A 14,160-nucleotide genomic window follows, 5' to 3' on the forward strand; every position below is an offset into this window, starting at 1 on the left:
GTGCTTTACTTGGCCCTTCCCCACCCCCCCTCTCCAACCATTATATAAACGGAGTGGTAGCTCCTGCAATCTCTCATTTACTTGATACAGCTGTCGTGGCTGTGACGGTTCCACCTGAAGACGGAAGCTTGTGTTGCCTCCGAAACGTCGTGATTTTTATTTTATTTTACTTTTATTAATTTTAATGTTTTACCTACGTGACTTTACCGAAAAAACCTAAGAATACACACACCTGTGTTTGTGGGGGGAGGGGGCGGGGTGGGAGGAGGGTGGGGGGGTTCCACGTCGCCACGTGCCCCGAGGGAACAGCACCGCCTTTAAGGAACATTTTAAATTAAACACTTTAACCCGTCGGCTTTCGGGACCAATATCCATAACAGAGACTTGTTTTGTGCGAGGTCGCGTAAATACAAATGTGTAGTTAAACCCGCCGCCACCCGATAGCCTGGCTATTGCCCTATGAAGCTAGTTGTAACTACCAGCGAAACGTCGTACTCGAATTGTGCATGTCGTTGGTTTACTCTCCAATACACAACCAGTGTGCTCAATTGTTAACTCACTGGCTTGTTTTGTTCACGTGACAAACCTTACTAATCGGGTGGTAGCGGGTTTAACGACACATTTATATTTACCCGTACTCTATTATGAATATATTCACCAGGCTTGCCATGCCCAGCCATTGTAACCACCAAATACACATCCTCACTCGAGCAACGCCCGAGGATTATAAGACCTGGGGAGTGGCGCCTGGTAAAGCAGAGGAGGAGGAGAGAGACTTGAGAGAGCGAGGGGGGGTAGTAGGAGGAGTGAGTGCCAATGTGCGTCACTCTGGCCGAGTGTCGCGTTCTCGTTCAACTCATTTTGTGCCAAATGCCTGCGAGGGGCGGCACCTGGCTCCCGTCTCCCATTGGTGTGACGGCTCGCGGCCCCGCCACGCCGGGTAAACACGGAGTGGCCAAATAAAGCGGTGACACGCTCACACACACGGGCACACGTGCGGCGCGCGAGGTTGCTGGCGGACGCGTCTTGCAGTGCGGTGATGTCACGCTCGACTTGACGAGAGCCGAGCCACGTGTAGCGGTGGTGTTTTTCGGGAAGCGAAATCTCTGCGTGGTAGAATACAGCAAAGGCCGGGTAGGGGGGATTGGCCGACATGAACTGACTTGTTGTGAGCGAGTACGACCGAACGGCGAGCGGCAACGTCTTAGACGCTAACCCATCCGCGGCAGCTAGCCCAGCCATTCATCCGCCACCATCACTCATTCACACACATACGCGCGCGCCACATTCGGCCACGTACGCACGCGTCCCATTCACGCAGCTAACCCCTTCGTCAATCGGCCCACGACGCACTAATTCGTAAATTCATTCACGAATCCATCCACTCGCCCTCACGCAATAAACTCACGCGGCCGGCCATCCATTCGCACTTGAACTCGCTCAGCCATTCATCCAATCACCTGTCCATCGTTCTCATCCATTCATCGGTTAGTATATTAATCCACGAACTCATCTCGACCCGTTCACTCACCCACCCCACTCGCCCATCCGACCGTCTATCCTCGCACATACCCATCCATCCATTCACCAACGCACCCCACCCATCCACTCACCCGGGACACTCTTCATTCACCACCGACATGGTGGACAGCGTGTACCGCACACGCTCGCTGGGGGTGCCGGCCGAGGGGCTCCCGGATCAGTACGCGGACGGGCGCGCCGCCCGCGTGTGGCAGCTGTACATCGGGGACACGCAGAGCCGCACCGACGAGTACCGCACGTGGCTCACCAAGCTGCTGAGCGACCACGGCTGCAAGAGGATTCTGGACGTCGCTTGCGGCACTGGGTAATGAATTACTGCACCCATCTATACCGACCTACTCACCCATCTATACCGACCTACTCACCCACCTACCACCGCCATGGCCCATCGTGAACGCATTTGTCGCTCTTGTTGCAGAGTTTTTTTTCTCCTTCTCACTTTTACCACCGGTTCGAATCGAGCGGCCGCCCTGATAAATACTGCGGGTTGTTTTCGCCGTATATATGTGAAAAAAATACGCGTCGTCTAATTTAAAGATCCAGTGACGTCGTTAACAAGAGTGGGCCATTGCATGTCGCCGTCGCTGCCCACATTTGGTTACAATTACCCTCAAATTACTAAATGTGATTATACATTCAGTAGCCCATCACCGCCGCCCCCCAGACTGCGAAACCCGAACCAGAACTGCCAAAGAATCATGAGGCTCGGCAAATCTTTCCGAGAGGCAAACAAGCAAAATAGGTATGAATAATCTCCCAGTGGTGCCACTAGCAGGTGGGTAGGGCGTGCAACTGCGGATTAAGAGAGAGAAGATTGGATAGGAGGGGGGAGGGGAGGATATTTTATTCAGAACCAGAATATGTATACTGGTGGACTCCGATGATCTATGAAGCTCTTTTTCAAATATGTCCAGTAGCGACGGGTAAGAACGTTACAACAACAAACATCACAAAAACACGATAGGAGAGCGAAGTACAAGAAAGGTAAACAAATCACCCAAACGCATACCAATAAAACTAAACCATCCCCATCCTACCAGGCAAAGCCCACTGAAGTATTCACTTATTTTTCAGAAGCGACCTGGCCACAAATGATAGCTCAACAAAGAGGCCCACCATTTGGAGATTTATGGCACCAAAATAATCTCAGTGCGTGTTTTTTTTATATGGAAGGAAAATCCCGCAGGACCCAGATAAAAAATCCGCGCGACCACGGGGAGAGAGACCCGCAAACTCCAAATCTACAGCAGCAGGCGTCAGGGTCGGGATTGGACCCCCGACCTCCTGCATACCAGGCGAGGTAGTTAACATCTCGCAACCGTGGCGGCGCCCATTCAATAAATAAAGTATATCCATTCAAATTGCATAATCAATTTCCAAGCTTCGGCAAGGGGCAGTGGAACAACAGCAACAATAGTCCCAGACCACACCAAGACAACACACAGTCCATGAAATTAGAATTGTACAAACTGAATGCTGTTGGACTGGCCGTGTACTGTAAACCACACGTACACACACACACAAGTCTCAAGGATTATTATTATTCGTGAGTCTCGCGGATTCCGTCCCACACGGCCGCGCAATTGATTCTCACGTTGTTGTTGTTGTAAACAACACACTCAGAGCCCTGTCGTAAGCAACTCACCCGGCTCTCTTCATTGCAGTGGCTGCATCCGCAGCTGCTGCTGCACAGTCCCGGGTCTCGTTACGTAAGGGGGTCAAGCTCCACTTGTTTGTCTCTGTACTACGCAGCCTTAGAGCGGACACACGAATGACAACAACAATAATCCAAGGTTATATTTACTCATCGTTCCATTCACCCTGCGGGGGGGTGTTCACCAAGTGGTAGGTACATCAGCCTATTGATTACTGCTACGCTCGCTAGTTCAGTAACCAACCCCCCCCTCCACCTGGCCACCGTCTCCCGTGAAAGTGGACTCGCCCGTGCCTGCGGCGTGACAATTCAACGTCACCGCTGGGCAATTATAGAGGTCGGTGGGACCCACGCCTGCCGTTCTTGTCGGTGTTTACCGCAATGTGTGGGGGGGGGGGGGGGGGGGGGCGCCTCCGCCCCCCACTCGGTTCGAGACTGCATCGTGGCATCATCCGCACTGGCGGAACGATGTGGACGGGATAGTGGGGGTGATGCCATCTGGCTGGCAGTGGGGCCCCGCACTACGAGCCAATTTTTTAGGTTCGCATTTGAATATGTACACATTGTAAAGTTACATTTAGTAATTAAACAACAAACAGTGGGTTGCGTGCATTTAGTGTTTTTAATTTGTTGTCCTTCGCCGCACCTTCGATTCGCACGGCTGGCCACGTACGGTGCGAAAGAAGTTCAACTTACATAACGTGCACGCGACTCCACGCCAAGCTGTGTGAGGTCCTGTCGTCTGAGCGTGAGCCTGGTTCGTATTTGCACGGGCGACTGCCTGAGAAGCCCTCTGGGTTCGTTTGTCCGATGTTGTCCGCAAGGCGACCAGGAGATGGCAGTGGGGCAACCGATGATTGAATCTGTCCCGTGCGGCGCTCTCCCCGCGTTATCCTGCCTGCAACCCTTTGCCAATTACATCTACGGATTGAGCTTGTGCAGTCATGTTATAACCGTGAGCAGCACGCTCTGAGGTTAACCGCAGGAATACTCTTCGCCCGAGTCTCAAGAAACGCCGGCTCCTCCCCCTTAAAACAAATGGAAGAGGGTTCCTGGCACCGGGATGTTTGGTCAATTCCTTTCGTCCACGCGACACGATCACGTTGTCACCGCATGGGACACACACAGCGCTCGTTACGCGCGGACCTCATGCCAACCGTGGAGCTGCCGGCAGAGGGGGCTGGCTGACTGCTCGGATTTGTTATTTTTAATGTTTTGTGTCACCACCGCGTGTTCGCTCCACCTGCAGGCGCGTGGGGCGAACACGCCGGACGTCAAGCCGAACAACTCGTGGCAGAGCCCGAAACCACATGGGAGATGTTTAACTCCATTGTTTGCTGCCGCGCGGTTGAGTGGCTGGATGAGTGAGTGGATGTCTGGGTGAATGGGTGACTGGATAGATGAGTGGATGGATAGGTGAGTGGATGGGTGGGTGACTGGGTGAGTGGATAGGTGAGTGGATGGGTGGGTCAGTGGCTAAGTGGGTGGATGGGTGGGTGATTGGTTGAGTGGATGGGTGAGTGGATGGGTGGGTCAGTGGCTAAGTGGGTGGATGGGTGGGTGACTGGGTGACTGGATAGATGAGTGTATGGATAGGTGAGTGGATGGGTGGGTGACTGAGTGAGTGGATAGGTGAGTGAATGGGTGGGTCAGTGGCGAAGTGGGTGGACGGGTGGGTGATTGGTTGAGTGGATGGGTGAGTGGATAAGTGAGTGGATGGGTGGGCGAAGGCTACTTTGTGGATAGCAGAGAGGGCAGTGCATTGAATCAATCCTGTGCTCTAGAGTACTTACACGCTCCCCGCGTCTATGCTGCCCGATTTCACGAACCTGCATTGACCAGCGCGTGCTAAAAGTGTGGTTGACTAGCCCCACTCCCCTTTCCCCCACGAGCCACACGTGGAATGGCGAGGCCCTCGCCCAGCAGCAGATTGACGAAAGGGCCGCGACACGTACAGGGACCTCTGTGCGATGTTTGTCTGTGCTTGTGGATGCGGAGGGTGCGAATGTCCAAGGCTAACGGCAAGGGGCGAGAGGACAGGGGAGCAGGTGACCTGTGCTGGTAGCAACGCGTGTTTGCTATGCTGCTGCTGCTGCGTTGGCAGTAGTGCGTAGACCACAAACAACAACAACAACACTCAACAACGTTCCTTGTCAATAATAGCAACACAGTGGCCCTGAAACAAAACAAAAAATAAAATAGGCGGCGTATTCATATTGGGTCGTTTCCTAAAAGCGTCACTTATGATATATATTCTCTTGCTATTCAGGGAGTATTTTTTTGCCAAATGTTAAGTTTTGTCTGCGGTTATCAAGAGTTCCAATGAGCTGAGTGGACACGTGGTGGACCTTGGTCTGTGTCAGGACTGTGGGTTGTGATGTCATCTCTGCCACCACCAGGGTGTGTGTGTGTGTGCTGGGTTGTGTTTTCGCAGGAGTTGTAAACTACACCTGTTTTGTTTTCATACGAATTATTTATCTTCCGTTGAGCGGTGGCACAGCGGTTAGGCTACTGCGCGATGAAAAAACTGGCGACCTGAGTTCGATTCTCGGCCACGGTTAATATCAATAATATCTTAACCGCTCTTGGATGCCGTTCCCTTGCGTGGATAATAAAACAATTTGTTTTTTTATATAGAGCAGCTATATGAAAGAAACGATCGAAACGTCGTGAGATTGTTGCTTTTAATTTATATATTTTTCTATCTACGTGACTTTACCGAAAGAACTAAGAACAAGAAAATGCTTAGTCTATATGCTCATTACCCGTGCCCTGTTCGTGCGGATAGCAATGCGTTCAGGAGCTAAATGTCAAGCAATGTCAAGGTCTGCTGGCCACGACGAGAGAGGGCTTCAGGAGTAAAGAGTTCGTGTCGTTTCGCCGTTCATCCTTCTCCTCCGTTGAAGGAGGGCAGGTCACAGTGGGTTTACTGTGCGGTCCCTAGTTTGGGTTGCATGGCCCACAATTGCACGCCTGTGGCTCGTGTCTTTAATGTTATCTCTATGTATCTCCATAAGTATCTGCGGGCCTCTGTGTCTCTATGGATCTCTATGGATCTCTGTGTATATTTTGCTCTATGGGTCTCTGTGGGTTTACGATACGGTCCCTAGTTTGGGTTGCATGGCCCACAATTGCACGCCTGTGGCTCGTGTCTTTAATGTTATCTCTATGTATCTCCATAAGTATCTGCGGGCCTCTGTGTCTCTATGGATCTCTATGGATCTCTGTGTATATTTTGCTCTATGGGTCTCTGTGGGTTTACGATACGGTCCATAGTTTGAGTTGCATGGCCACAATCACACTGCAGTGACTCGTGTCTTGACATTACCATTGATGGAGGAGGTGTGCGCAGTAGCCTGGCGATGTCCTGATGGTTCCCCCAGTGTCTACGAGGGGGTACGTGAAAGGCTAAAGGTATGCGACATTTGGGTCTGGACGTCCGCGTCCGTATATACGGTCCCACACGCTCACGTTTCGGGGTGTCCATCGCGGCGTCGTGCGTCACAGGGTGGACTCCATCATGCTGCTGGAGGAGGGGTTCCAGATGACCAGCGTGGACGCCAGTGACAAGATGCTCAAGTACGCGCTCAAGGAGCGCTGGCGTCGGCGCAAGGAGCCGGCGTTTGACAACTGGGGTAACACCATACACCACACTCCATACACCACACTCCATACACCACGCTCCATACACCACGCTCCATACACCACGCTCCCGTATACCACACTACCATACGCCACACTCCATACGCCACTCCCATACACCACGCTCCCATACACCACACTCCCATACACCACGCTCCATACACCACTCCCGTACGCCGCGCTCCCGTACGCCACGCTCCATATGCCACGCTCCCGTATGCCAAACAGTAGTGGCTATGCACGTGGCCTGTAATCCATTCTCACCTACCTACCCATCCATCTATCCATTCACCTACCAACCCCCCCGCCACCCGTGTACCTACCCATTCACCCAACTACCTACCCACCTACCCACCCGTGTACCCAACCATCCACCCACCTACGCACCTACCTACTCACCTATCCCCATCTCCACCCACCCACCTACCCATACCCACTCGCCAAGCTGCAGGGTAGCGACTTAACGCGCCCGCCCGCCCGCCCGGTGTGCAGTGATCGAGGAGGCCAACTGGCTGACGCTGCAGCAGGACGTGCAGAAGCCCGGGGACGGCTTCGACGCCGCCATCTGCCTGGGGAACTCCTTCGCGCATCTGCCCGACTTGAAAGGTGCGGCGACTCGGGGAGAATCGATGCAGAGAGAATCGAAATGCGGGGCGCCCGGTGTTTAGCCGGGCGGTGGTGTTGGCTAAGCACGTGGTGCCGTAATCCAGCACTGTGGGAGGCAGCAGCGATGGTTGGCGGGTCACCGCGCGCTCTTGAAGGGGCAGCGGTTTACTCTGTGGTCAACAACGCATGTCTTGGGCGAATGTGAAAAAGAGCTTCATAGCTCATCGGATTCCTCCAGTATGATTAAAATTGTATTTATAAATATGTATTTAAATACCCTATTTATAAATACAATTTTCTACTGGAGGAATCCGATGGCTCTGATCGGATTCGGATGTATGAATGTTGAACTTCTTGAGCATCGTACGTAGCCCACCGCGTTAAACGGAGACGATGACGATGATAATGACGACGACGATGACGACGACAATGACGACGAGAACGATGGGAACCCTCCAGGCGACCAAAGCGAGCACAAGCTGGCGCTGCAGAACATCGCCAGCATGGTGCGGCCCGGCGGCATCTTCATCATCGACCACCGCAACTACGACTACATCCTGGACACGGGCAAGGCCCCCCCGGGCAAGAACATCTACTACAAGGTGAGCGCCAGCGTCCGCTCGGCTGTTCGGTCGCGCGAAGCAGCGCGTGGCCGCAGCCGGCACCCGGTGGGCCCAGGGGCAGCGCGGTTCGCCGCAAGTCACGGACAGTTTGCGGTTTGGATCCAGCGGCCAGCCCTGGTTATTACTGGGGTGGGAGTGTTAACCGTGGTAATCGACTAAGACTGGAAACTATTTTTTTTTATTTGACCAGGTAAGGGCCTACTGAGCTATTATAGCTCAATTTACGAAGCGTCTTGGCCACAAATGATAGCTCAATGGAAGTGGCTTATCATCATGTGGAAGTTTATAGCAGCCAAATGCTGTAAACGCGTTTTGATTCTTAATGTGGAGGGAAAAACCGGAGCACCTGGAGAAAAATACACATTACCACGGCGAGAGAGACACCACAAACTTCAAATATACAGGCGTCAGGGTCGGGATCGAACCCAGGACCTCCTGTATACCGGGCGAGATAATTATACAAATGCAAGTATGTGTCGTGTGCTTCGCCCCCAGTGGACGTTAAAGAACCGTCGGTATATTTTGTAAGAGTGGGCCATCGTGCACTGGCGTCAGGGTCCACATTTGCCAGATTTAAAAGTTACACCGCAAGAACTGCTCAATTCTCGCCTCTTACCAGCAGACTAATTCCCAAGGTCATTCGAGATCGGTCTTGCAAATGAGACTCCTATCCTGGTCTCTCCAGTTCTAAACCAGGACTTAACGAAATCAACTTGAAATTATCATCAAGAACTCTGACGAGATGTTCGGAGGAGGAATGGAACCCGTCCGAGGGCGCGTCAACGGAGAAAGGAGCAGCGAATATCATTGGTCAGATGTGCAGGTGCTAGGTGGATTGTTACACATCAGGATTGTGGGAGATGGTGGTGGCTTGCGGAGGTTTTCACGCCATGTTGAATTATCCATGGCCGATGATCATTAAGATGATGATGACAAATGTTGACGACTGTGTAACTGAGAGCGGGTTGGTCATGGTGGCGGTTCGTTTTTGTTGAATTCAGAGCGACCTCACCAAGGACATCAGCACGTCGGTGCTGTGGGTGAACAGCAAGCCGCACATGGTGACGCTGGACTACACGATCATGCAGCCGGAGCCCGAGAGCGAGAACGGCGAGATCGGATACAGGTGAGTCACTCCGCTATCCCTCCCTCTCCCAGGGCCCCACACTCGGCCTTGCTAGAGCGAGAATATTGAGATCGGGTGCAGGTGAGTCACTGAGTTTATCTCAGAGATGGAATCTGCTGTATTGAGCGAAGAAAAAAACCCACAATTTATATAAATGGTATTGGTGACTGGACAGAAACCATCAATTGGTTTAATCGTGGGTGACCGTACTCTGGATTCGAAACCCAGCTTCTCAGCAGCGATGGCTTATTTCTCCAACATGGTAGAACCCCTACCCCCCCCGCGTCTCGTGGACCCGTGACCACCATGTGAGATTCCTGTCACCATCTTTCTCTTTCTGCGCGCGCAGCAAGTTCCGGCTGTCCTACTACCCGCACCGGCTGGAGGGCTTCACGGAGCTCCTGCGCGGGGCGTTCGCCGGGCGCTGCGAGCTGGGCGTGTACGGCGACTTCCGGCCGTACCGCCGCGGCCAGCCCGAGGTGCCCTGCTACTACATCCACGTGGCCAAGAAGCGCTGACGTGGCGGGGATTGCGGTGCGGCTGGTTGGGAAGGGGGCGGGGGGTGGGGGGCGTTGGTGGTGGCGGGGTGGGGGGGGATGACGCCGGCGACGTCCTGAACGCCGGCTGCGATGGAGTCGCGATGCGTCCGGCCGCTTCGTTGGCATGCGACGCGCGCGGCGTGCCGCTTGCCTTGCGCCGTCGCGTCACAGCGCGCCGCTCCTTCCTCGGCGGGGCTGCGGGGTCCCACTGCGCGGGGTGGTGGGCGCCGATTGCGTTCCACCACCCCACGCGTCCAGCGAGGGCGCGCGCTCTCGACCGCCCTAAGCCGAATGTGACGCGCCCCGCTATCGCGCGATCGTTCGCCCGCGACCGCTGTGTCCGGCTGAAGAGGGGTTTGCCGCTTGCAACGAGGAGACGCAAGCGTCCTGACAAGCGCTTGGAAAATTGTCGTGCCGTGAAATTAGAACGCCCGTCTCCCCCTCTCCCTCCCCCAGCCGTCTGTGCTCTCAGCCTCCCGCCCCTGGATCAGGCGCTTCCTCATCTCCTTTGCCTGTTGTTGTGTCTTAACATTTTATACTAGCCTTTTGTCCGTCCAAGGACGGGTGTATTTCATTAAATCTGAAACTTGCAAGCGAAAAGCAGACTGCGACGTGATATTCACTGCATCACTTCGTGTGCAATTTGTAAGGCCGCGGTGACGCAGACCTATTTCATTTAATGGTTATAATCCCTTGTTCATCATGACTTCCATTTTACTTTGATGTCTCAACAGCGTTACGGAGATCGCGTGACGTGAGGGTTCTGCCTTTGTAGTGAGGGTTGTGAGTTGACGCTGAGAAGGGGGGAGGAGGCGCCTCGCCCCATGTGTGGAGTAACGTCAGCCACTAATTAATATTAATGGTGGGGGGGGGGGGGCGTATCCATTTGAAGACGTCACCTGCTCATGATTTATTAATGTGGGGGGCTGTTCGATGTGGAGTGACGTCACCTGCTCATGATTATTAATGAGGGGGGGGTGCTACATGTGGAGTGACGTCACCTGCTCATGATTATTAATGAGGGGGGGGTGCTACATGCGGAGTGACGTCACCTGTTCATAAGTATTAATGAGGGGGGGTTGGCCGACGTGGAGTGACGTCACGCGCGGGACACACAGACATTCTTGGCTCATCATGTGGGGTAAATACATTATAGTGTACGTATAAATGACACGTGCTTGCTTGTTTCCGCGTGATGGAGGCGTCTCACCGTTTTGTACAGAATCTTGAGACGTAGCGCTGCATGTCGACGCTGCTCTGCGATCCGCGCCGTGAATGTTGCCGGCGGTTTAATTTGTCGAGTTCGACGCCCGCTGTGTAGACATTCGTACGAACGGCGCGCAGGTTGCGGCTAAAAGGAAACGCAGGGGGCGGGCGGGCGGGCGCGCGTGTCTCGTCTCTAAGCGGGGGTCAGTGATTTACGTGTCGGAAAGGCAGAATAAAGTTGGTTGTAATTATTATAATTCACATTTCTGTCTTTTTGTCAATTATTGTCCAACTGATCACGGCGCAGCCGCTCGCTTGTCGTACCTCCCCCGATCGGCACGGCTGGCTACGTGCGGTGCGAAAGAAGTTCACCGTACATACGACGGAGTTTGCCTCTGGTCGTGGATGCCTTTGTGCTCCGTGTCGACGTTTGTAGTGCCCGAGACACCTGCGAGACTGAGCGCGTTGTGCAGTTAACGCGCGTGCCAAACCGACCCTAACGGTCTGTTGAGGCTACACAGGGGACCTTTGTCTTTGTGTGCGTGGAGCGGTGGTGAAGCGGTCAGCGCGCTACGCAACGGATCCGGCGACCCGGGATCGATTCCCGCTCACGGTTAGCGCCAGTGACGATTACCTGAACCGGTCCTGGTCCCCCCCCCCTAGGTCGACTCAGCCTCAAATGAGTAGCTGGTGCAGTGTGTAAACATCGCCACTGGGGAGACAAAGGTAGCCGGGCGTGGTGCTGGCCACCCACCCACCCCTATGAGTGTCGTGCCGGCCTTCATAGGTGCTCGTTAACAGCACTTGCCTCAACAGTCTTTTGAGCTATACGGGGGATCTTTGTCTTTGTGTGTGTGCGGTTGTGCTGGCTCCACGTCCTCAAGCTTGGACACGGTCGGCTCATGGGAACGTTGTGCCCACGTGGTGAACCCCCCGGTTTTTTGTCCACCACCGATGTCGATTAAAAAAACAGCTTTTTGCACAAAAAGGACCCCGTTTGTGATTTTCATTTTTTCATCCGTGTTTTGTTGACAAAGAGTACAAGTAGCGTCTTCTTGGTTCTTTCGGTAAAGTCACGTAGAAGGTAAATAATAAAATAATAAAATTTAACATAATAAAATAATTCTCACGACGTTTCGGCCACAACGCAAGCAGCCGTCCTCAGGTGAAGAACAGGTCTGTCGACAGATCTGTTCTTCACCTGTCGACACACCTGTTCTTCACCTGAGGACGGCTGCTTGCCGTGTGGCCGAAACGTCGTGAGAATTATTTGAGAATGTTTTATTTTTATTATTTTATTATTTCCCTTCTACGTGACTTTACCGAAAGAACCAAGAAGATGAATCCCTGCAGTCACGAAAGCTTTAAATCGAAATTTAGTACAAGTAGTGGTCACTCATAGCGGCCACGCTCTTGCGCTGCGGTCGGTGAGAATGACCGTGGTGGATGGTGGTTCGGATATGGCACGAACTGACTGCCGGTAGGTAAGCCGACGTTGGTCTAACGTTGTCATGTAGTTGTTGAGGCTGGTGCCCCCCGATTCCTCTCCCCCTTCCTCCTCTTCCTCACTCCTCGCTGCTGCTGCCGCTTCCCCTCTGTGAGACGTAACTCTGGGCTGGCCTAGTCTCATATGGTGTTCGACCAGATGACGCCAAAAGTGCGCCTTTTGGCGTCATCTGGTCGAACACCATATGAGACTAGGCTCTAAAGAAAGCTGTCTCTGGTGTGGACCAATCAGTTTCAAAGACAATGCATAAATTATCAGAGTATTGTTTTTTTTTGCATTTGACTGCAAGTATTGTGGTTAATGTAAGCATGATTCCTTGCAAAAGGTGTCAGTTTTTGTTGCCAGAAAAAAGGGGAAAAACCTATTACTTTACGTAATATTGTTTTATTTGCCGTCGCAGCCGTTCGGAATCAATTAATTAGTCAGCGCTTTTTGCTGGCAGGACTTTAAACCGTTGCGTGGTTACCGATGACCTCACCGCTGCGGGTCGGAACTCATTAATCAAGCTGCGGCTGCGAAACACACGCTCACCAATGTATCTCTACGCGCTACACGCGCGGTGTGTGCCGTTAACGCTGCGGTCGGCTGAGTGGCCCCGCCGTGAGACATGTAATTTCAAGTCGATTCACGGCGCCGCGGTGCAATTTATCCTGGGGGAAGCCTCGGACAATTCCCTGGCCTCAGGAAAAAACGTGGAGAATGTCCCCCCACGAGGAGGGCTCCTGGGTGAAAACCTGTGGGCCAGGCGACTTCCCCGCGAGGTTCAATGTAGGGGGGAGGTGAGGGAAGAGCAGCGTCGGCCAGGCCGTTCCGTGGTATGGGCATCGCGGGTGCGGCGCCGGCAGAGCGGCATCACGTAGTTGTAACCATTGGACGAACGTTGACGCAGCGTTACACGTTTGCTGGGGATATGTCACAAAACACCGGTTAACTTTTGACGAACTTTGGTTGGGCGTTTGGGCACAATATAATACGAAAAAGATACAACTAAGAAATTCCTCTGATTAATCTCATTCACGTAGTGGCATTATCTTTTTAAGAAAAAAAAAATTCACACCTGTGATTGGCGCGGTTGGTTACGCACGGTGCGAAAGAAGTTCAACGTACGGTACATGCACATAGCGCAGTGCGCTCACCTCCGTGCCACCGAATATTAAGAATGAATACTTTTTGTTTTTTTTCCATAAAGTCACGTAGGTAAAAATAAAAAAATGAAAACAACTAAATTAAATCACGACGTTTAGGGCGCAACACAAGCGTCCGTCATCAGGTGGGGACAACCACAACGAGATAACTTTTACCCACGTGACTTTACAGGATTACCCACGTGACTTTACCGTCACGTGGGTAATCCTTGCAGTCACGAAAACTTCAAATCTAGAATTAAGAATTTAGTTTCGTACAACGTTATGAGTTTCAAGTTCAGCGACACGGCTGTATCCGACAATCTTTGTCGTGTTTTTCTCTTCAACGCACTTAACACCACATTCTAATTATGCCATGTTTATAAATACATAAAACGTACGTGTGTGTGTGTATTATGGTGTAATTGGATGTCTTTCATATACGATATGAACCGCGCACTTTCACATGGTAATTTGATATGCTAATAAAATAATAAAATGTTGGCACTCGAAAGTCTAGCAGATATGTGTTCCGTCCTCTGACGGAGCTGCATTGTTTACCCAGTGCCGTTAATAAATGAGCCCTCTCTA

General features: G+C 52.5%; 1 protein-coding gene across 1 annotated transcript; it reads left to right on the forward strand.

The window, feature by feature from the left end:
* The first annotated feature begins 896 nt into the window (after nucleotides 1–896).
* GNMT (glycine N-methyltransferase) lies at nucleotides 897–9,765 on the forward strand. Its single transcript, XM_061568383.1, has 6 exons — nucleotides 897–1,846; nucleotides 6,704–6,831; nucleotides 7,331–7,444; nucleotides 7,904–8,046; nucleotides 9,069–9,193; nucleotides 9,543–9,765. The coding sequence occupies exons 1-6, from the start codon at nucleotides 1,641–1,643 to the stop codon at nucleotides 9,709–9,711; spliced, it is 885 nt and encodes a 294-aa protein (XP_061424367.1). The 5' UTR covers nucleotides 897–1,640; the 3' UTR covers nucleotides 9,712–9,765.
* Nucleotides 9,766–14,160: the final 4,395 nt, after the last annotated feature.

The sequence above is a fragment of the Lethenteron reissneri genome, chromosome 41 (genome assembly GCF_015708825.2).
Source record: "Lethenteron reissneri isolate LAM-NWPU_2019-01 chromosome 41, ASM1570882v1, whole genome shotgun sequence".
NCBI lineage: Eukaryota > Metazoa > Chordata > Hyperoartia > Petromyzontiformes > Petromyzontidae > Lethenteron > Lethenteron reissneri.